Below are 23,844 nucleotides of genomic sequence, written 5' to 3' on the forward strand. Positions count from 1 at the left end.
TACAATCATTTGTGAAATAAACACCAGCGCAAACAAAACATGTATTGTCATGTAGCTCGTCCGTCTAGCTGTCGATTCTAAACTCGATGCGCTCTTTTTACAACCGCCGTAAAAATCAGAATCTACCCAGAATGCAACAAAACCTTCATCAAAAGTTACGTTGAAGCCTTTGGAATGCGTATGCATAGTCATTGAGCCAATTTAGATAATACCATATAAAATATAAGCGTTACTGCAGAAGTTGCAAAACGATTCCGGCATTTCTTGCATATAATGTAGGATCGCAAATAGCGATGCTTCGGCACTCAAAGGGTTAAACATTTATAATATTTCGAGTCCACCAGAAGCTGATTTTTCTAAACCCTACCAAACTGTGCATTGCTGTGGACAGGAGAGCCAGACACAGGAAGGGGAACAGCTATCACCTCTGTATTGTGCAGCCAGAACAGCTTTACTGCAACACATCCACCACCTGCTGTCCCAGCTACCCAGAGCGCACCAGGTACACTATCAGATCATGCTTTAATCTAAAACATTGAAAAGAAGTTTCAATTTGATATAAATTAAACTGGTATTAATTCAGTATATATTTATCTACATATCACACTTCTATGAATATATATTCCATCAGATATTGAATTAATATATAAATATAGATTATTTAAAATAAGAATGACTACATTAATTAGGCCTAAAAAAACTTCAGTGAATATTAAAAATAATTTAACTAAAAGTATTTGTACTTGTTTAATATTTATTCTGATCCATCTTATTTTCTATGCAAATAGTTTTCTAAAATTTTGTTTCCAGTTGGTAGATTTTTAATAACACATTTGGTACAAGAGATTATAACAGCAATCCTTCTATACTTAAGGTGGTCATCATTGGGATCTCTGAAAGCATTCAGTTTACAGTAAACTTAATTGGTAACTTCACATAATTTTTGTTGCTGATTACAATTAAAATTTCAATATTCAATTGTCATTGTCCAATTTGGTGATCAACTTTAAAATTTTGAATGGAAACCACTGTTTTTTTTTCTGACAAATTTAGATGTAGATTATTTTATCCTTGGTATTAATTTGATTTATTTCACACTTTAGGCACTAGGGGTACTGAAAGTTTCAGAAGCTCTTTTTCAACAGTAATTGAAGAAGCCGTTTTATCATTTTCTTAAAAAATTAACTCAGAGTGCAATATTTTTGTGCAATTGAATGTTAGAAAGCTTCCACGAATACTTTATTTTGTACTTAAATTACTGTTAAACGTAGTTAATTCTTATGATGACTTAAAGCAGGCTTTTAAAGTGTTCCTCCATCCTCATAAATAGATGTGTGCACCTTCCCATTTAGCAAGTCAAGTCATTTACAGCTCATGCTAAAGTGTTATGGTGAAAGTTATGCAAAATGTTGCACTTGGTTGCACATTTCTTCCACCGTATTGGTGTACAGTTCGACCTTCAAGTGTCCTGTAGTGGGGTTGCAATTATGTTGCTGGTAAAGCTACATTTGCGATTGAGACCAATTTTTTGAAGTGTTAAACTGTCAAAAAAGCCATTATTGATCAATGCTGTGATCGAAAGAGAGTATGATCGCCAAGTTAGATTTTCCATAAACTGCTTGGACGCCTTATTGGATAATCGTATCTTGGATGTCCATTTTTATCATGGCAGTTGTACAGAAACCCCAGAGTTCAGTTTAGAGAAAGCTTTGTTGGCCACTATTTGCCACTAGCTGATTTGCCGCTGAATGTGAGAATGCAATTTATGTTTCAACAAGACGGAGTTCCAGCACACAATGCTCACACATTCTGAATTTCTTTTTGCAAATGATAAAACACGCCTCTGTAATAACTGTTGAAAAAAAGTTTCTGTAACTTTCAGCTCCCTAGCAGCTAAATAGTTACTTATGTAAAAATAATACAAAGAATACAACAGTATTAGAATTGCATGTTAAAACCCAAATCATCAGAAGAATTAGTTTCTATTTCGAATTTCAAAATTGACTGCCTATTGCAAAATGTCTGAATTTTGAAACTTTAAGTACATAATTGGAATAAGCATAAAAAATACAGTAAAGTTAGCAATTTAAAGTACTCTGTCAAATTAATACTTGTTAAGTTCCCAATGGTGGCCTCCTTGAGTTGACTTCCAATATAAGTCAAAATTTATGTTTTAAACTTCAACTTATATTAGAATAATTTGTATTAGAATTATTTATATTACTGACACATGCAACACACTTGTAAAAAAAATTGTCTACTGGAATAAAGAAAATTTGAGAATAATGACTTATAGTGGATAAGTGTTTTGTACTATTAAGAATTATGAAAGCTGATGAAAAAAGATTAGGTTACAGAATGGTATTGCAAGAGCAATGAGCTTTTACAAGTGTACAAAATATAAACAAAGTAGATCTGCGGCTCACATATCTTAAGAAGGTTTTATGTCACTCAGGTGTACTGACATACTGTTGTAATGTCCAGGTATATAGTCCTGTTGGACGGCCGATGTACCCGAAGGAGAGCAAGTACGCAGACCGGCTGAATGAACTATTCAGTGACACCCAGTTCCTGGAGACCCTCTTCCGTTTAGTGCCTGCTGTCACGAGCTACCTCCTATCCCTTACGGAAATGTCCTCATCAGTACAAGCAACCATACCTTCTGAGGCCAAAGATGATTTGGCCAGATTTGGAGTCCTTTGTATGGAGGTATGTCAAGAAATCAGTATGCATGACGTTAAACATTGAATGTCTGCTGAAGTAAATGGTTTAATTTCATAACTCTCTGTAGACAATATCAAATGTCTTGACTTTGTCTAAGATCAACTCATATTCAAAGATTCGAAGTTGACAAAGAATTCCATGGAACGTTTGGTACCAATATTGGTGTCAATGACTCATTCTGAATCTTTGAGAACAGTTGGGGCATGAAAAACAGAGAGTTGACCACTTCTTTTGTTCATTATGGAATATTTTTCTGGCTTTTAATACTGTTTTTGTTCTTGTGCCAATCCACATATGTATTTTGTTCCTGTTGTGTTACAAACTGTCTATACAGAAACTTAAATCTTATTTAATTTATGTTTAATCATGTTCTATTAAGATTTTCGTTTATTTTCAATTAAAAACAATTTACTGTAATTTTCTTTTGCTTTTGAAAATGCAGAAAATTATATGTAGAAACAATATTTTACATATAAGACCAGTGTAAATTTAAGCTAAAAATAAGTTTTATTACTCCAAATGATACTGATATAAACTAGTTTCAGTAATGTAAAATTGTTTCACATCAGTCGTGTTTTAATTTCAAGAAAACCTATTTCACATATTAACAGTTTCACACGCTCACTATTGCAGCTTACACAAGCTCACTGTTCCTTATTAATATAAAACATCAGTGTATGCTATATAGTGTGTAATAACTCTCAAATAATACAATCTTATGTTATCATACAGCACACTTTCCATGAAGTGAGTTACTACTATCCTTGATCACAGTTTATTGATATTTTGCCTATTTCCTTAAAGTGATACATGTACTCTAGAATGTTCTACATGTTTTATGCAGTCCATTTTAGGTTTAGAAAAAAATAATTTAGAAAACCTATTTCACATATTAACAGTTTCACATGCTCACTATTGCAGCTTACACAAGTCCATAGATTTAAAAATGTTTTACAATCATAAATTATCTATATACAACATTGTTATACACATATAAAAAATGTGTCTGTTTAATGTAACTTGAATGGTGAAAAATGGATTATTTTTTATATTTTAATCATATTGATTTGAATCTATGCATATGGCTCATGATGTGTTGGGTAAGTATAAAGTTGCAGGGTATGAACCAATCTATCAATCAATCTCTTTTTGCTAAACATTTTTTTGTACAGGCATGCGTCACAATTCTACAATTATTCAATGTATTAAACTATTATAATATTATACTAATAAAACGCTGTTGTTAGTTTACTCCCTAGTTTGCCTCATCTACCTTTGGACATATTAATATAGATTAGGTTTTAATCATGTAGGTTTCAATGTGTGTCTTTAGGTGGTGCAGTGGCTTGTGATGTGTGGAGGTAGCCGCTGCAGGGGGTGGCCTAGTCTGCTCCATCTTGCTTTGGAATCTGCGGGGAGTGTACTGCGCCTGGATTCTCTTAGTGGTCAACTATCTGTCAGTCAACTAGGCTCAGTTACATCGGCCTTGGCCAGCCTGGTCCACCTTGCTACAGGAAATGACCTCTCCTTGCCCAGGCACCCAGGTACAATGTGTGCTAGCATACCATGGTCGCATGATCTGTAAATACTGGTTGTGGATTTTATCAACAATTCAAAGTAGATACATTTCTTTGGCTTGCTAATCACTGTTAGCTATGTATAAAATATTTCAACTAATAATTAAATAAGTTTTGAAAACTTGTTGTAAAACAAATGCTACAGGTAGAGGTGACAGTGGAAAGTTACTTTTTATTTTAGGTCATTCATCTTATTTGCAAATAAAAAAGACATTAATACTGAAGATAGAGCGTATTTTGGTATTTAATGTGTGGTAGTAATAAAAATACTGTACACAAACCAATAACTACATATGTTTTTTTTTGTAAAAGTCTGATAAAGACAGCCTTGCTGTTGAAAATCCTTTCAAAATAAAAGGTACAAAAGTATTGGTTTGTGTAATTTTGAATTTAGTGGTATATTACAGTAAGTGGTGCAAGTGGAAACACTCGGCCCAGTTTTAGCAGAATGGGTGAAGGGAGGAGTGGGGATTTTTTCATGATTTCTTCTATGATGAGTAAAAATAAATCAACAAAAACCCAAACCACCTAGAGAACTCTAGCAGCTCTCAAAAAGTGGATGAAAGTCCACAAAAACCTCCTTTCCTAAGAAGGAACCCACCCTGAAAGAACCATCAGTTTCGGTCAGGCACTGTCTCCAAACATTCCAAAAATATGGACAGGGATGGGCAACCTGGGCAGATGGTAAAGAGATGTAAATATACACCTCATTCAGATAAACCTCCACCATGCTAAGGGCGCAACTGACATGTTAGGAAGGAGATTTATCACAACAGGCCTGGATTTATCATCCTAATCCAGGAACCTTAGGTCAACAAAGGTGAAATAAGGGACCTATCGACTCAGGTTGGTAGTTATATATATGATCAAATGAAAACCCAAGAGCATGTGTCTTGCATTCAAAACATATAACTGGTTTTCCTGTTACAAATCTAAATAGGCAGTGAATGTAGCTTCACAACAAGCGGGTAAAGATAGTTTTTGCCTCAGCATATTTACCTAACCCTTTGACACACTACCCACCAGTGGAAATACAAAGGCTATTGCAGTATTGCGATTATAATGATATGATTATAGAAAATAGGGTGTCTAATCCCACTTTTATAACTAGAGTAAGACAAGAGGTTTTAGTTATTACCTTATCCAAAGGTCTTAAAGACGTTAAGATTGTAAGCTGGCATGTCTCATAAGAGACCTCACTCTCAGACCATTGTCTTATTAGGGTCTACATTGAGGGGAGAGTAGAGACGAATGTGACACACAGGGTTCCAAAATTCACCAACTGGAAAGGATACATAGTGTCCCTAGCAGAAGAGTTGGAAGAAATAAAACCCTATCAGAAAAATTAATTTGAATTAGAAAGGTCGGCTCAATTGGTAGAGAATGCCATCATAAAGGCCTATGAGAAAACCTGCCCCCTCAGACACAGACATAGGCTAAAGAAATCTGTGCCTTGGTGGACTAGGAGACTAGAAACACTCAAAAACAAAACGAGAAAACTTCTTAAATAGGTAAAAAGAACAGATTACTGGTTTCCATACCAAAATGCCTTAAATGAGACAATGGTCAAAAAGAATCTTTACCTCAGAAAGAATTAAATGGGCAATAACATCCTTCAAATCCTTTAAATCTCCTGGGGCAGATGGAGTCTTCCCGGTCCTTCTTCAAGAGGGGAAGTTAAATACAATATCGTTTTTAGAAGCAACCTAAGATTTATTCCAAAGAACTGGAGGACGGCACTTGTGGAACAAAAACAGCTACCAAAAGGCTACAGAGTCTTCAAAGATTGGCTTGCATAAGCATCACAGGGACAATGAGCTCCTGTCCAATACTGACACTTGAACTCTGGGACATACTCCTCAGGGGCATGAGGTGATGAAGACAACTGCATTAAGTGCTCTGCGGAGAAGCAGAAGAAGCAGTGGAACACCTATGGCTAAACTATCCTGCCATATCAAATAGTAGGAAACAATTCCTAGGGGATAACCAGGGATATCAGGGAACAGGAGCCCTCTAATTTGATTGGCTTCTGTAAAAGTATCAGATTCTGACAGCACAAATATAAGTAAAAGATTCGCAAAGGTCCTTTTAGGAATACGTTGGAGGCAACTATCTCTTTCCCTCAAGAATAAAAAAAAGAAAAAAAAACTGCTTTTATTTCGGTTTTAGATAAGTTTGCAAAAGTTATATTTTCAGCAATAATTAGTAATTTTATGTAATTGTTAATGTTTTGTTAGGGTAATAATAATTACATATGAAGATGTTTGTAATGTTAATAACATATGAATAATTTATACAGTTCTTTTAATTTATAAAAATAATCAAGATTGTGATTCTTATTAGATTTTTAAATAAAGATAAACACAGACATTGTGACGATAAAACATGTACAATGTAGAAAATACACAATGCGTGTGGACATAGTGCTTAAGACTGGCACATCAAATTGGCATGTGTCTTCCGTTTTCTTTCCTTTTAATCTTCCTAGTCAAACTAATCTTCTACACAAAAATAAATCAATAAAAAAATATTTTGTTTATCTCAAAAATATTTCTGAAGACAAAAATTGCCTGACCAAAATAATAAACTTCCTCACAAAGTTACTTTTCCATTTTACATCTCACAACATTGTTTTTATAGTTTCATATTTCATAACGAATATAAATGAAAAGATAATTCAATTTTACAATCACTACAAGCAACATCTGCTACATCCCAAATTTCAAAATTCTATTCAACATTTCCTTGTTTAAAGTGCATTTATTTTATGAAACTTTTCAGTGTAAGCGTAGGTTTGTCATTGATTTGAGGCAATGTTTTTATAGGATAGTTTTGTTTTATCGATCTTTCAAGTGTCTCCATTTGTGTCACTTACTGTAACTGCTGTAATTAGTTTGTGCAGCCTACAATATATAACTTTCTTTTCAAACAAAATTATCAATTTAATTACAATAAAATGTTGTACTCACAGCTACTTTTATAGCGTAATACATCCAAAATTAGTTATGTAAATTAGTTTAAAAGTAAGTACCGTTTTTAATTTGCCACTGCAGTGCTGTGATTGCTGCTGCATGCGCAATGTGTAGCTACAGGTGTTGGGAAGCCACAGAGGCCATTATGGAACCATTCGATTAAGTCTACTACATTTGTTTGCGTGATTTTCAAATGCCGTCTCCTATTGAGAATCCCGCCGGCTGTGAAGTGCGTGCAATAGTGCATAGTACATTTTCTCAGTGCTAATGGCTTTCAAGCAGCTGAAATTCAACAACCAAATCAGTGATTTTTATAGTGAAAATATTATGAGTGATGTACTGGTGCAGAAATGGGTAGGGCCTAAGTGGAAAACATTATGTTTTTTTTCTCTCTTAGGATAAGAAGCTTATAAATTGCACTTAGTCCTGTAAGAACCTTTGTGCTGCTTCCGGAGTAACAGGATATTCAGGATGAGCAAGGTTAGGGAGTAGGGGCCGCCTCCTATCGAGATCCATGAGGAAGAATTAGAGCACTACATCTCAAAGTCATGTCTCCCCGGAAGAAGGGGAGGCCAGCTCTGAACCTGCCTCTCTAGTCAAAGTAGGCAGGGGTGGCACACCCTTGTTGAGGCTAACAAGAACCTCTGAGGTTAGGGAACAAACCCCACCAACTCCAGCAGTCATCTCCCACTGTAGACTAGACTTATCGAATTGCCCATGAATCCCAGAATCTCGACATTTGCGGTTAGTAATGTGCCGCTCTAGGACATCCATAAGGTTGCCCAGATTTAAGTGACACATCGGTTTTTGCTGTGCCCGGTAGTGGGTTCAACTGGAAGGTATAAACCAGCCAGAAGTGTTCCCTGCTGGGTAGACAACCTTCAGTCATTACCGATGACTTGATTCAAAAGTGGACTGTAAAATGAAAGAGAACAGACGATTCACAATTTCGTCTTTATCTTAAGAGTTTCGTGCTGTCCTAAGAATTGTTCTTTATGAAACTGTGTCCGAACATTTGAATTAACGAAAATTGTGCTCATATTATCGTTTTGTTCCACAATAATGTTTGTCCACATACAGCAAATCATACACAAGACCTTATCACTTCTTTTGGCTGAGAACAGTTGGACCACCCTCCATACATTTCAATTTGGCGTCGAGCGACTACCATTGGTTTCTGCACTTGGAGACACACCGATGATGACAAAGTAAAAACGACCATGATGCAGTAGTTATCTAATCAGGTGGCGGCCTCCTTTGACAATGTAATACAAAAGCTGGTCCCACGTTACAATAAGTGATATTGTAAGCCTTAATATTGATGGGAATTATGTAGAAAAATGGGTAAAGGTATGGTCTTTCAAGCGAATAAATAATTTTTGAAAAATGTGTACTTGTTTTTTTTTATTTCAATACGGTACTTACCTTTAAAACACGCCTCGTATATTGTAGATACATGATCTAACTTAATATGTTAGTTAACCTCTTATAAATTCTGTTACAATACAGAATTAGTAATAATAGTTGATATCAAGTGCAATAAGAACTGTTAATTTTCTAAAAAAAAAAATGGGTAAAGGATTCATTAGGTTTTCTTTATAGACCGAGGTTTGCCTGCTCCGACATTAAAGAACCCTCTGTGATTTAGAAAGAAATAGATTCTTGTGAGGTTTCATAGGATCAGTTTGTTTGCCACCATGAATTTACAAATCAAAAGAGTGTAATGAAATGCTGCCTTAACTGATCACCTTGCCAATGGTGTTAAGTAACATTACAGGTCATTGGACTGTTTTATTCTTAAAATATTAATATTAATGAAATTTTTGATTCTTGATTCTTATAGCAATAGCTTAATCTGATCATTAGCTGTGTTTGTTTTTGTTAATGTAGATTTGGAATTTTGTTAATGACTCAGATCTGTATTCTATAAAAACTAACCATCCTTCTTTAGTTTTATACATCAACTTTGGACTGCACTGCCAATGTACCTGGAAGTGATAATAAGATGCACATTTACCTAATTATTCTATTTTTTGACCAAACCATGAAGTATACATCGAGTTCAGGAAGATCCTATCTGACAGTAGTAGTGTACAGATCATCCTACCAAGAGTGGTAAATAGAAAGTAGGCAAACTTCTGTCTATAAACATGTGTTTCTTTCCTTAGTTAAACTAGAAATTGCCCGACATATGCTTTATTTTGTCTTTTAGGGATAAATAAAGAATTTGACATGTTTAAATCCTTAAAATTTCTACAGAGGTAATATCTCTTGTTAAGAAATAAATTACAAACTTAATAAGGTTTGGTTCTTCTACTGTTATTCACAATTTATTAATTTTATTTCATCTTCTATGTTGGAAGTAATCTTTATAATTTTGGAAATGCAACTTAGTTAGCTTTTCTTGAGATATTTGAACACTGTTTAAGGGGATTCGGTAAATGAATTGCTCACGGTAAGGATTCAAGATGACTCTAACATTTCTATATCCAAGTCACCAGAATCTGAAGGTAAGTGTTGTTATAAATATATTGTAAACATAACAAATATTACTAAACCATAATTAATATTAGTAATAAAATACAGTAATATATAAAGGGTTTACAAAAGTCCAGGAAAGGCAATTTTTTGAACTATTACAGATAAAGCAACAAAACTTTACATATAAGTAAGTACTCTTCCTAAAAATCAACTTTTTTAAGCAAATATAAATTTGTCCATTATTGGCTTGGTTTAAAGTTGCAAACGTGGGCTTTGTTGAATAAAGCTTAGTTATCATTCCTTGTTTTAGACAAAATAATGAAACCCCAAAATCCTCACAGCACACAAAAACATTTGTTCTGAATTGTGAATGACAACACCACATTCGAAAACGGTTTAGGAGGAGACCTTTGAAAATTTTCTGCACGTTACAAAATAACAAAACTTTCAGTTGTTCCAGATGAGGTTAACATTATGTGGTGTAACATGTTTGGAAATGGTCTAGGAGGAGGTCTGTGGACATTTTAAATGTAGACCTTTACTAAATATTAACTTAAATGAAACTGCAATTTTAATCAATCATCATGAAGACAACATGGAAAAAAGAGTACTGCGGCAAGTAATGCCTTCGATCACAAAGTTAAGAAATTTTTAAACAATTTAAAATTAAATAACATTGACTCGACAGTTAAGTTAGCTTTTTCAGGCATCTTGTACATACCAATTCAGATATGCTCCTTATCAGCTGGTGTTGTGGCCAACAATAGGCTATTAGTAGTACATTAATCGTTGTTTGAAGAAATCCCATTTTCTTGTCTTTCCCGGTCAGATGTTGGAATGTGTGCACCTCTAGTTTATTATTATAATTGATTCTACTTAAAAATGTGTCAGCGTCAAGAAAATACTTGAATAATACAAAATCAAAGTGGAAGTTGAAAAAATTATTGTACTGATTATGAGAGGATACAGCTATCTACAATCATACCAACAGGTAGCTGATCTATGTAATGATAGATTTCAGAACAGACCATCTATTTCAAAACATGCAGTTAAGCCACAGTCCGACACTTGAAAGAATTTGGAAGTGTAAAAGATCGTCTACTCAGTAGTAGACCTAAATCAACGACCTGTGATGGATATGGCTATTGATGTGCTTCTATCTTTTGTTGAAGATCCACACTGTTTAATTACAAAAGTTGTTACTGAACATGACACAAGTAACAGTTCTGTGGTTAATATTTTAAAACATAACAAATAACACTCTTTCAAAGTAAGACTTGTATATGAACACGATCTGAACACATCTGAACAAGATTGTGAACAGTGTATGGATTACTGTGATGCAATGATGTTAAAATTGGATGCAGACCCAAATTTTGTGAACAACACAGTTTTTAATGATGAAGCAAATGTATGTTAAATAGAAATGTCAATCGACATAACAGGAGATATTGGGGTGATACAAACTCTGACTGGATGATAGAGGTCTACACTCAAAATTTGAATGTGTAGGCAGGCATTGTAGGACAAAGTATTATAGATCCTTTATTATCAATGGAAATTTGAATGGAGAAATTTACTATGACATGTTGGTTAATAGAATTAAACTTGGATTCGGTTTGGTTCCAAGATGGAGCACCCCCTCATTATGCAGTGGACGTATATAATGTTTTTAACCAAACATTTTGAGAACATTGGATAGGTCAGAGAGTTCCAATTGAGTGGCCTGCTAGGTCACCTGACCTGTCACCTTTAGACTATTTTTTTGGGGTAATTTAAAAAGCAAAGTTTATGAAACAAAGCCCTCTAACCTAAATGTTATGAATGGTTACTACAACTGCCTTGTTCACTGTCAAACTGCAGAGGGAAAACAATTTGACCATCTATGTAAAAAAGGTATGCTACAATGATAACCTCATCTGGAACCACTAACAGTTTTATTATTTTATGACAGGCAGATAATTTTCAAAGGCCTGCTACTAAACTGTTTCCGAATGTGGTGTAAAGTCGTTTATAGTGAGGAAAAATAGTTTTTGTATGCTGTGAGGCCTTTAGAGTTTCATTATTTTATCTACATGATAAAAGAATGACAACTAAGCTTTATTAAACATGGAAATTCTTGGAGTATTAGAAAGATTTTAATTTAATATCACTAGTAAATGATTACACATTTTCCAATAATAAAAATAAAATTAGTTCTTTCAGCACATTTTATTATTAATTATTGGTTTTAATAATAAAAGAACTTTTGGCTGCGGTGTTTTACAAGATTCAGAATGGAATTTAACCAAACATAAGGAAAAGTGTAAGTAATGTACTTGTTATACCTGGTTGTGTATTATTTAATATAGATGCAGCATGTGAGTTTATTTTTATGCATGAAATGTACTTTGGGTTATGTTATATTTCTTAATTCTGAATATAAATAGTATATGCATATAAAATTAATCCTACAACCATTAAAATGCAATTAATGGTATTAAAGCGTAATTTGAAAAGTCACAGTAAAATAAAACAAATGTGGTTTAAATAAGTTAGTTAATATTCTATGGAATAGATTCAATAGTAAAAACAATATACATGTTAAATCATGTAATTAAATCTCAGTTCCAACTAAGACATGAATGAAATTAATTTTTATTTACTGAGGCGATTTGTGATTACAAACTCTTTCGCTAATCAATCTCAAAGGGAAATAGTGAATTTTCTAAGGATTATGAACACAATTCCTGCCTAGGGAATTTTAAGTCGTCTTTCCTGTGTCTGCATTTAATATAAACATTCATGAAAATTTTTAATTTCCATTCTATAGCTAAATTGGTTTGTATATACAGTATACACACTAAGAATAAACTGTTGTTTAGATTATCATGCATGTTGCCAGTTTAACGTTCAAGCAGAAGTTTTATTTTCTTAGTATTAGTCCGGGTTACCCATGACACTAAATTATTTGAGACTAGATTAACACAACCTATATTGTATAGTATGTCTCATCGTTGAGTGTTAGTGATTTGATCATTTACAGATTTTCTTACTAGTTAACCCTTTCAGTCTCATGTGTGCAGCAGCAGTAATTCCCTTCCTGGCTTGAGCATTTTTCACAAAATAGTAGCTTTTAGCATTATAACGTCCAACTTTTATAATGAGATAGCAATTTTTCTTTGTTATTGTTATTTTTGCTAAAGTTTGATAAACCCAGACATGTAATTTTGGAAAGACATTTAAATATATTATATCTTCATCAGTAACTCATTTCCAATGAGATAATGTAACATATTTGTTTAAAAACAACCAACAAGTGATGAAATCTTCAAAATATTGAGTCATTAAATACTGACAATGTAGACAGATAAAACCAATTATATTATGAAAAGTGCTGGTGTCATGAACAATTCTGGATCTGACTCATTCCAATACTCTTTATAGTATTAAATTGGTTGGTCAGTGGTGCACCAACAGAACTCAAAGGGTTCAATATACATTGTGCACGAGATAATGTAGTAATGATTGGTGAATATTGACATGAAAAATCCAGAGATAAAAAATTATTATTATTATTGTTTGGTGATATCAAAGTTCTGGTTACTGTCCAGACGAAGGAGAGATAACGGAACATGAAGCTGTTGTCAGTCTGCATACTCGCTACCAGGTGGCAGGACTGGTCTGCTGGTTGGAAAAGTCTCCAGAACTATTGGCTAACGTGCCACAGTTCATCTTCCAATCAATCAGGTCAGTTAAGTACCAACTAAAACATTAGGTGGTTTCGAACTAATTATTTTTTTGTTCCAAAACAATATATAGGGAGCGGCAAAATGATCTGACGGTTTTCGATGCCGCGCTGTCAAGCGAGTGAGTGGTGGGGGATGGTGGGGATAGGGGCGTGGCAGAGCCTACGTGCGGACATTTTTAGTAGCCATGGAGCGGTGGACGGCTGGGCACCGTGCGTTCGTTGTGAAAGCATTTTTTAAAAGTGGCGATAGTGTTGTTGCTGTTCAGCGGCAGTTCCGCAGACGATTTAATGTGGCTCCAAGAGGGAAAGTGTCAACTCGAAACACCATTTTGCTGTGGGTGTGTAACTTTAGAGCTACCGGTTCAGCTTTAAAACGAAAATCAACAGGCCGTCCAAGGTTAGCCCGGACGCCAGAGAACGTCGAGAGAGTGAGAGGAGCTGTGGAAGCCAGTCCTCGGCGGCCCGCACGTGAACAAGCTGCAGCTCTGCAAATGTCTGACCGCTCGGTAAGAAGAATATTAAGGTACGACCTGCACTTTCATCCGTACAAAATGGCTATCGTGCAACAGTTGAAGCCCAGTGATTATGCAAAACGCATTGAATTTTCAGAGCAAATGATTGATTTGCTTATGGATGAAAAAATTCTCATTATGAGCGACGAAGCTCATTTTCATTTGAATGGTTATGTTAATAAACAGAATTTCCGATATTGGTCAGAAAACAATCCAGAAGAACTGCATGATGAACGACCTCTTCACAGTCCCAAGGTCACTGTGTGGTGTGGCGTAACAAAAAATTGTGTTATAGGCCCATACTTTTTTGAAGAGAACGGTCTAACTGTAACCGTCAATTCACAATGATACCTGACTATGTTGAAAAACTTCCTGATCCCCGAAATACGCATAAATCGCTTCAACCGCCACAGAATTTGGTTCCAGCAGGATGGGGCAACTGCCCACACAGCCAATGTGGTAATAAACTTCTTAAGAAGCAAGTTTCGTGGCCGAGTCATCTCGCGTTTCGCGGACATTGCGTGGCCACCTCGCTCCCCGGATCTCAGCATCTGTGACTTCTTCTTGTGGGGACTGCTGAAATCTAGAGTATACACAAACAAACCCCGCACATTGGATGAACTGAAGGAAACCATACGCCAAGAAATAGCCAACCTCTCTCCTGAAATGTTAGGGAAAGTATTTGACAATTTCAGTGCAAGATTGGAAGAATGCATCGCCAAAAACGGACATTATTTGAAAGACGTTATATTCAAATCTTAAACGGATCAACTCGCCCTTTTTTGGTTATTTTTATAAATTTTCATAAATACAAATCTGAAATCTGCAATAAAACACTTTGTACCACTTTAAACGTTTGAGTTGTTTACATTATAAAACCGTCAGATCATTTTGCCGCTCCCTGTAGTACATGAAAGTTGCATTTAATATACAGTAAACTCTTTATCATCCATCCGTAAGCAGTTTATCCATTGTGCTGATTGTCTGGGAAACTCTTAAACATTAGAATAATTTTTCAAATTAAAAAAATACCCTGTAAATATGAAAGTTCTGTAATACCTTAACCAAAATAAATAGCCACTATTGGCTGTTTTGTACCTAGTATTAGCAATTTTGTGGATTATACGCAAAATTTACTTATCCCTGATGTCCACAATGGTTAAATTCATGGATAATTGAAAGTCTATTTTAAATTTAAAAAAGGAATCACAGCAATTATTAACTGATGATATTTTATGGTCACACACAACCACTAAAATTAAAAGAAGTTTATTCATTTTCTTATTTCTTTGTAATTACAGTAGAGTCCCGCCAATCCGAACTAATTGGGACCGAACCTTGTTCGGATTGACGGGAAATTCGGACTAGGCGGATTTTTGTTAAATAGTACCATTTATCAACTTTCAAGTGCAATTTACGTGGTTTTAAAACAATTAAATGCATACAATAATCAAATGCAATAAACAATAGTAAGTACGTATTAAACGTAATAATAATATTACAGCTTCCTGTCTTTGTACGGTAACATCGCGTGGTCGAAACTGAGTGCCATTGTTTGTGCGTAATGAATCTAGTAGAAGCCACCTGTCTGTGGTGGGCGGGGCGAGTTGGTCGGTGACCTTGAAACAGTGTGGCGCGCAAAACTGTTGGACTGCCACTACCTCACCCCTATCCCCTCCACCACCCACCCCGGTGACGAGTGGCGAGACGACAGTTTAGTGCAATCTTCCATACGCGCAGCACGTGCTCTTACTGTGTATTCTGTAGTTTGTGGTTTGCAGTTTTGTTTGTTCTTTGCTCTGCTCTGTGCGTATATCCGATATCATTATGGCTAGTAAACGTAAACACAACTCGTGTACGTTAAAAGAAAAACTCGAAGTTCTCAAAAGACTAGACAATGGTGAAAGTGCTACTCAACTTTCAATTGAATTTGGTGTCGGTAAAGCGACGATCAGTGACTGGAAAAAGAAGCGGGCAAAAATCGAACAATTTTGCTCTGTTACAAGTGAAAACACTCTAGAAAAACGTCAAACTACTACTGTGTCATCGTATGACAAACTCGATGAAGCACTTTACTTGTGGTTTTCTCAAGAGAGACAAAAAGGCATTCCCATTACCGGCCCTCTTATTAAAGAAAAGGCGCTTCTACTAAACATCCTTATGGGAGGCGATCCGTCATTTTCGGCTAGTTGCGGTTTTTTAGATCGGTGGAAAAAAAGGCACGGTATCAGGCAACTGACTGTAACTGGCGAAAAGATGTCTGCAGACAGCAACGCAGCCGCAGAGTATCTTCAGGAGTTCAAAGAAATTACATCCTCCTACTCACCCCAGCAAGTGTACAACGCTGATGAAACGGGGCTAAATTTCAAAGCGTTGCCAACAAAGAGCCTAGCTTCAAGAGAAGAAAAGTCCGCTCCAGGATTTAAAATGGATAAGCAACGACTAACCGTATTAGCATGCAGCAACGCTTCCGCCACCAATAAGATACCTTTGATGGTTATCGGTAAATCCAAAAAACCTCGATGTTTTAAAAACATGAATATGAACGCTCTGCCGGTTTACTATAAAAACCAAAAGAAAGCTTGGATGGATCGTGCTTTGTTTCAAGAATGGTTTGAGAAACAATTTGTGCCCAACGTGAGAGCCTACAATGAAGAAAATGGACTGCCTGATAGAGCGTTGTTACTCATAGATAACGCTCCGTCCCATCCGGATGACTTAGAGCTGGTTATTGGTGATATAAAAGCCATTTTTCTACCACCGAACGTTACTTCGATCATACAACCAATGGACCAAGGAGTTCTACAAGCGTTGAAGCAAAATTATCGGAAAAAGCTGCTCCGAAGCCTGCTTGAGGAAAATGAAGACCTCACAATTCTCCAAAAGCTTAAGAAAATCACGATCAAAGATGTAATTTTCTGGGTGGCAGAGGCTTGGGAGAACACAAGCGTAGGAGCTCTGCAGAAATCTTGGAAAAATCTTTGGCCTGATCTGCAGTTTGTTGAAGAGGTTGTTCCACCGGTAAATGAATGCGAACTTCTTCCTCTTGTAAAAAAAATACCGGGATGCGAAAATGTAGAGAAGGAGTGTGTTGATGAGTGGACGGCTGTAGATGACAAAGGCTTCGAGGAGTACACAGACGAAGACATCGTGGCACAGGTGCAAGGAGTCCCAGCTGATGACTCATGTAGCAGTGAGGATGAGGGAGACGCCCAAACTACCGATATTGTTCCACACAGCACAGCTGCAAGTGCCTTTGACCTCGCTCTACGCTACGTCGAGCAACATGCCGCTGCTACTCCCAATGACGTAATGTTCATTCGGCGTTGGCGAAACATTGCATCGTCCAGTCGTTTTAGTGTGTTGCGTCAAAAGAAGATCACTGACTTTAGGTCTTAAGAAAGTGTTGGGTTTTGCAGTGTTTTGTTTTACGTTTTTATCCCTTATTGTGTCCAAGTTAAAGTACAAATTATTTGCTAAGCCTTGCGTAGGGGTTTGTACATTATAAATACAGTACAGTACAGTACTATGTTTCATTTATTAACAGTATAAATTCCGTACAATGTATGTATCATCTAACGTTTCAAATGTAATTTCAGTTTCTATATGTCAGTAAGTAAATGCTTTGAGGAATAAAACTTACGTTTTACTATAATAACTGGTTTTAATTTATTTTCCTGCCTTTTTAGCAATTTTATATTTTCTCCTAGCCGTGTTCGGATTAGGCGGATTTTCGGATTGGCGGGGTTCGGATCGGCGGGACTCTACTGTATTAAAATATTTCAGATATATGAGGCCTATTTAGAAAGTGAAGAACGTTCGTGGAATTTTAAAAAAAACCAAAAGTTCTTGCGCATGGTTTGCCGTTTGAGTTGAGCATTGTCATGCAAAAGCAATGTTTTGGACAATTTTCCTCTGCGCTTGTTTTGGACAGCTCTCCAAAGGTTTTGCAATGTTGGAAAGTATTACTCAGAGTTTATTGTTGCATCACACTCGAGGAAATTAATAAGAAGAACACCTTGCCTGTCTCAGGACATTGTTGCCATGATCTTCCTTGCCGACAAAGTTTGCAGACATTTCCTTGGTTTTTAAGAGAACATATGTGCCCCACTCCATGGACTGTAATTTTATCTCACAATTCACATGTTTCATCCAGGTTTCGTCTCCTGATACAGTTCAATCTTGTAGTGTATTATCATGACTGTGGTAGGTCAAAACCTTCAAAACTACCATCATTTGTTATTCTTTATGGTGATCTGTAAGCATTTTCGGCACCCATCTTGCTCAAAGTTTGTGGTAGCCGAGCTTCTGTGAGACAATTTCAAACAATAAAGTCCGTGAAACTTGTGGGAACATAGAGAAAGCTCAGTTATTGTGAAACAGCAGTTTTCATGAATCTTTTCGTCAACTTTGGTAACTAGATCGTCAATCACAATGCTCGGATGTCCACTCTTCTCTTGATCTGAAGTTTTTTGCTAACTAAAATGAATCACAGACTGCACTTTACAACTGGTGGGATTTTCTATTTCAGCACACATTTCAAATTTGAATAAAAAAAAAAACAAACAGGCAGCATGGAGATATTACAGTTGTCATGGCTGGACGCTGACTGAGGTGCCGAGTACGAGCACACCAATACATATGAGGTGTGTTCAAAAAGTATCACGAATTTTGTGTATTTTCAAAAATTATTTATTTATTCGTGAATATCTATTTTGTCCCCTTCAAAGTAATCCCCCGGGATATTATACACTTGTGCCAACGTTTTTTTCCAATCTTCGAAGCACTTCAAAAAATAATTTTTTTGTATCTTGTTCAGCTCCTCCTTCGATGCCGTCTCTATCTCGTCAATCGTGGCGTAGCGTCGTCCTTTCATAGGTCTCTTCAGTTTCAGGAACAAGAAAAAGTCACAGGGGGCCAGATACAGTGGCTGCGGTATCATTAGTGTGTTGTTTCTAGCCAAGAAGTCACGTACAAGCAGCGATGTGTGAGCAGGGGCGTTATCGTGGTGCTAAAGCCAATTTTTGTTTTTCCACAAATTCAGGCGTTTCTGGCGGATTGCTTCGTGCAAATTGTACATAACTTGCAGGTAATATTCCTTATTCAGCGTTCTACCTTGTGGCAAGAACTCATGATGCACCACACCCCTGCAATCGAAGAAAACTGCAAGCAAAACTTTCACATTTGACTGAACTTGGCGTGCTTTTTTCGGTCTTGGTTCGTGCGGCAGCTTCCATTGAAGTGATTGAGCTTTGGTTTCCATGTCATAACCATAAACCCATGATTCGTCACCAGTTATGACCTTCTGGAGCAAATTCGGGTCATCGCGGACAGATTCCAACATCTCATTAGCAATATTCATGCGATGCTGTTTTTGATTAAAATTGAGCAATTTTGGTAAGAATTTTGCGGCGACCCGTCTCATGCCCAAATTATTGATTAAAATCGAATGGCACGAGCCAATCGATATGCCTAGGTCCTCGGCAATTTCTCTAACGGTGATTCGACGATTGGCCAATACCATTTTCTTCAATTCATCAATTGTTTCATCTGTTGTTGAAGTGCGTCCGGCACGCTCTTCGTCAATCACATCTTCTCAGCCTTCTGAAAATATTTTTTACCACCGATAAACGTTGCTTTTGTCCAATGTAGCTTCTCCGAATGCCACAGTCAACATTCGGAATGCATCCGCACACTTAATTTCGTTTTTCACATAAAATTTGATACAGGTTCTTTGTTCCATTTTTTTGAATAGGTAAAAATCGAAGACAAACCAAAACACGTGCAAGCAAAGCAGCTGTCAAAAATTAACTGAACATTAAAAATGGCCGAAATTGTCAACATAAGTGAGAGACATATGTACCAACATAACGCCGAAATTCGAATATACGTAACCCGTGAAATTTCAAAATTCACGATACTTTTTGAACACACCTTGTATGCAATTGGCACATGTCTGGCAACGTTAGGAGGAAGCATCCCTTACTTTTTGAATAGCACTCCTATATGATATGTCTTCATTTATTTGCCTAATGAGTAAATTTTTTAATCAGTAGTGTTCATATATGAATTTTATTGAATCAGGTTTGAAGACAGTTAGATGTTAGCAAATCATCATTATCCAAACTGATTGACTTTTAAAAGAATAAGATCAATGTTGTTAAGTATAAATTCAGTATTTCGACCTACATGGGAAAAAGAGGCTTTCGCTTAATAAAACTGTAGTTATCGACAGAATGAAATTATAGTTGCTACCTATTAAAAATATGCCTATATAAGATTATTAAGTCCATATTATATTGACATACAATAATAGTGCTTTAGGACAAAGGAAAGATATCAAAAGTTGCCAATTTCAAAAGGTGTAGTCCATTTTACACAGACATAGATTAATGGTATAGTAACCAAAGTAAAGATATCGTAGAAACCAAGTTTCTAAAGGTTAGGTTCATATTACATGGCCATAGATGAGCATTACAGTAAATTAAATGTAGATATCAAAGGCTTCACAATTTCAAAAAGTTAAATCTGTATCATATGGTCAAAGATTAACAATAAAGTAATTGTATATATATAAAGTAAAAATAATACAGTTTAACAAATTCCAAAAGGTTGGGCTCATATTACACTATTATAGATTGGTAGTAAAGTAATAAAGCTATTTAAAAATTCCAAATTTTAAAAGCCAAAGTCCATATTGCGTGCTTATAGACCACACATATCTTTTACTTTATGATATGTAGTAAAGATATCAAGTGTTAAGTCCATATTTCACGGATAAAGATTATACATTAAATAGTTAAAATATAAAAAATTCCAACATTTTAAAGTGTTAAGTCCATATTAGATGGACATAGATTAGTGGTACAGTAAGTTAAGTAAAAATATCAAGGTAACAAAATTATTGAGTGTTAATTTTGTATTACACAGAAATGTATATCTGTACTTAATTCTTGCATACTGCAGCATTTTGAAATGAATATTACAATATAAACATGTCTTTGTGTACAATTTTTTTAATGTCTGTTCGTGTTCAATCTTAATCAAATAATTAAATCAACATTTAATAATGTATGGAATAAAAAATTATGATTAAAAAAATAATAAATTAAAATATGAAAACTTAACATAGTTATATATTAGAAATAAAAGTTAAATATTTACATGGTTTTGCCATTTTCATTTTGTAAATAATGTTTCTCAAGTCCTTCTACATCTACACAGGCCTCCTACCTTTCCTGCATACTTGCAGTTACCTTCCACTTAATTTATTATACACTGCTTTAAATAAATGCTCTAAAATGATGTCTCGGGGATTAGATACAAGGATTCTTCAGATAGCCTCATAGCCAACAGTCATAAGACGTAGTCTGAGGATTGTGGAAACCATGAAACATCAAATCATAAAATCAGGTGTCCCGGAAAGAGTTGTAAAAAAGTCATTGAGAGTTGTGATGTATACAAGTCGCACCATCCTGCTGAAACCAAACAGCTTTGGTTTACATTTCTAACAAGCGTAACTGTGGCAGAAGTAAACTTCTTTTGGTTGACCAGTTACAAACATTTTGTTCATTTGCCTGACAATTCAAAATGTGCTTCTTCGTGTATAACAAAACTTGAAGGAGATTCGCTTCATTTGCAACATGCAGTAGTCTATATTCTGTAATACAAGGTAAGGCATTAAAGTCTGTCATTCAGTACAGGAAATTTATATCTATATGCAATATTCAGAGCACAGAAGTGTCACAGAGTGTTTATGGGCTGATCAGAACTTTTCTGTACACTTGCATGAATCATTTTAATGTTTTCCAGAACTCACTGGGTGTGATTTTCAAAGCAGAAGCCGTATCCTGGAAATTATAAACTCACTTTAAATTCATATTACAACAAGGAATTGCACCATGACCACGATTAATTGCCTAATGTTGAAGTGAGCATTAAAGTATTGTTGAAACCCGTGAATACATTTATTAGCACTAAGTGGTGTTTCATGGTGGCTCCTTACTAAGTGATCTTGACAATTGTTATGAGACTACTGTGCAAGGCGTCTGCTACAGTTAATGTGTTAAATTGTTGTAAGGAAACTCAGCAAAACAAAATTAAAGAGTGTAACTTTTTATGGTCATTTTTAAGAATTTTGTAGAAAAAAAACAATGTTAGATAAATTGAGATATGTTATGTTCTTAGAATAATTATGATTATTTTAATGGCCTCAATCTCGTGGTAAAATTTAGCTCATCTTTTAGTGGGTAGTAGCTTATCTCCTGAGCCCAAAGGATAGAACAGGAGCCTTCATATCTCATAGGTTTCTGTAAAAAGCCTCATATTCTAAGGGTCTAAACTTAAGTAAGTTAGGCGCAAAGGTTCTTTCCAGACTATGAGCAGGGACTAAAACTTTTCCCTCTATAACTAAATTTTAAAAAAGCATAACTTTGGCAAATGTATGAAATCCTATTATCCTTCCATAGCACATGTTGTTTTTTTGTTCTATCTGTAATGACGTGAACTTTGCTTTCTATTCCATGGATATAAATTGTATTATTAATACTTATTATCTACAGGTAAATGGCTTGGAACATCACATCTGTTGACTGTGTATTAGAATTTATACACTTCAGTAATAAAGTCAATTATATCAGTTGTTTATGGAAAAGATCTTTACAAAACCAAACCACAATTAAAATACAATTTTTATACACAAGTTTTGTAATTATAATTCACTAAATTGTTAGTTGTAAGCATTTAAATGGAAAATTAAAAAAAAAAGTAATTTATATGTTGTTACAGAGATATTGTTAAAAGTATTGGCCGTTGCAGTCTGGTGTTGTGGTACAGCTGCTCCCCTCCAGATACATGGCCCACCTCACCTCCCTCTCAGCCTCCTCTTCCCACACCTCTTCTACAGGACATTGATATGCTGCGTCAAGTCATATTCAGGTCAGATTAATTTTTATAACAATATTTCTCTACTTAAGATACGCTAGCTGTTGTCCGCAACACATTTTCTTACACTTCAACCGAAAACGAAATCCAGCATTTCTGAGATAATTGATTGCTATTGAAAATCACTAACTTTGAAACCTTTTATGATTTGTTGACTGTCTTGAACATTACGAACAGTGGTTTAGAGCTGTAATGATGGAGAGCAAAACTTGATGATTGACAAATTAGGGAAGACATATAGCTTTATGTCTGGTATTGGGAATGCTTTTTGCGTGCCTAAAATCAGCTTTTACACTTACTGGTCTTCCTCTGTAGTTTCAAAAAGAATAAAAGTACTTAGTGACTCAAATTCTGTGTTTTGCATGCTAAGTCCTTATTTGCATTTACATTCCTTGTATGTACAGCTTGCTTTGCTTTTATACATTGTATGCCATTTTGTACATAACAGATTTACTTTGGAATCTTTTGAAAACATTTATTAAATGTATCACTAATTTAAAAATATTTAAAATATATTAAACTAAAATAAAATATCTTAGGTATGGTACAATTTTAAAATTGAATACAACATATAGCTGCACTATTTGGTAATTTAAAAGCCTATTTGCTGGTTATAATAATACATTTCATCTCGGCCTTAAGATAAATTGTTTATAGATGATTTAAAAGTTTAAATTGATAGATTTTTACATACCTCTCTATATTATAAATTTTGAATGTTTAAATTATATTCTTTTCAATGCTCATGTTAACTTACATACAAGGTGTGGCTAGAAAATTACTGAAATGAGGCTGAAAATAAAAACAATCTTTACTTACAGATATTTACAGTTTGATGTTATTTTCTTACATGTACTCCCATCCTCGATCTGTAAAAAGTCTGCATCATTATATGTGAAATTTCC

General features: G+C 35.2%; 1 protein-coding gene across 1 annotated transcript in view; it reads left to right on the plus strand.

Annotated features, from left to right (window-relative positions):
* The window catches only part of LOC124359472 (huntingtin-like), a 98,386-nt gene that overhangs the window by 30,678 nt on the left and 43,864 nt on the right, over positions 1 to 23,844 (plus strand). Inside the window, exons 12-17 of the mRNA XM_046812235.1 lie at positions 392 to 502; positions 2,485 to 2,709; positions 4,058 to 4,268; positions 9,703 to 9,783; positions 13,348 to 13,483; positions 22,784 to 22,933. Of these exons, the coding sequence (XP_046668191.1) occupies positions 392 to 502; positions 2,485 to 2,709; positions 4,058 to 4,268; positions 9,703 to 9,783; positions 13,348 to 13,483; positions 22,784 to 22,933 (914 nt within the window). The remainder of the gene's footprint in view (positions 1 to 391; positions 503 to 2,484; positions 2,710 to 4,057; positions 4,269 to 9,702; positions 9,784 to 13,347; positions 13,484 to 22,783; positions 22,934 to 23,844) is intronic.

Source organism: Homalodisca vitripennis, chromosome 4 (genome assembly GCF_021130785.1).
Source record: "Homalodisca vitripennis isolate AUS2020 chromosome 4, UT_GWSS_2.1, whole genome shotgun sequence".
Classification (NCBI taxonomy): Eukaryota; Metazoa; Arthropoda; class Insecta; order Hemiptera; family Cicadellidae; genus Homalodisca; species Homalodisca vitripennis.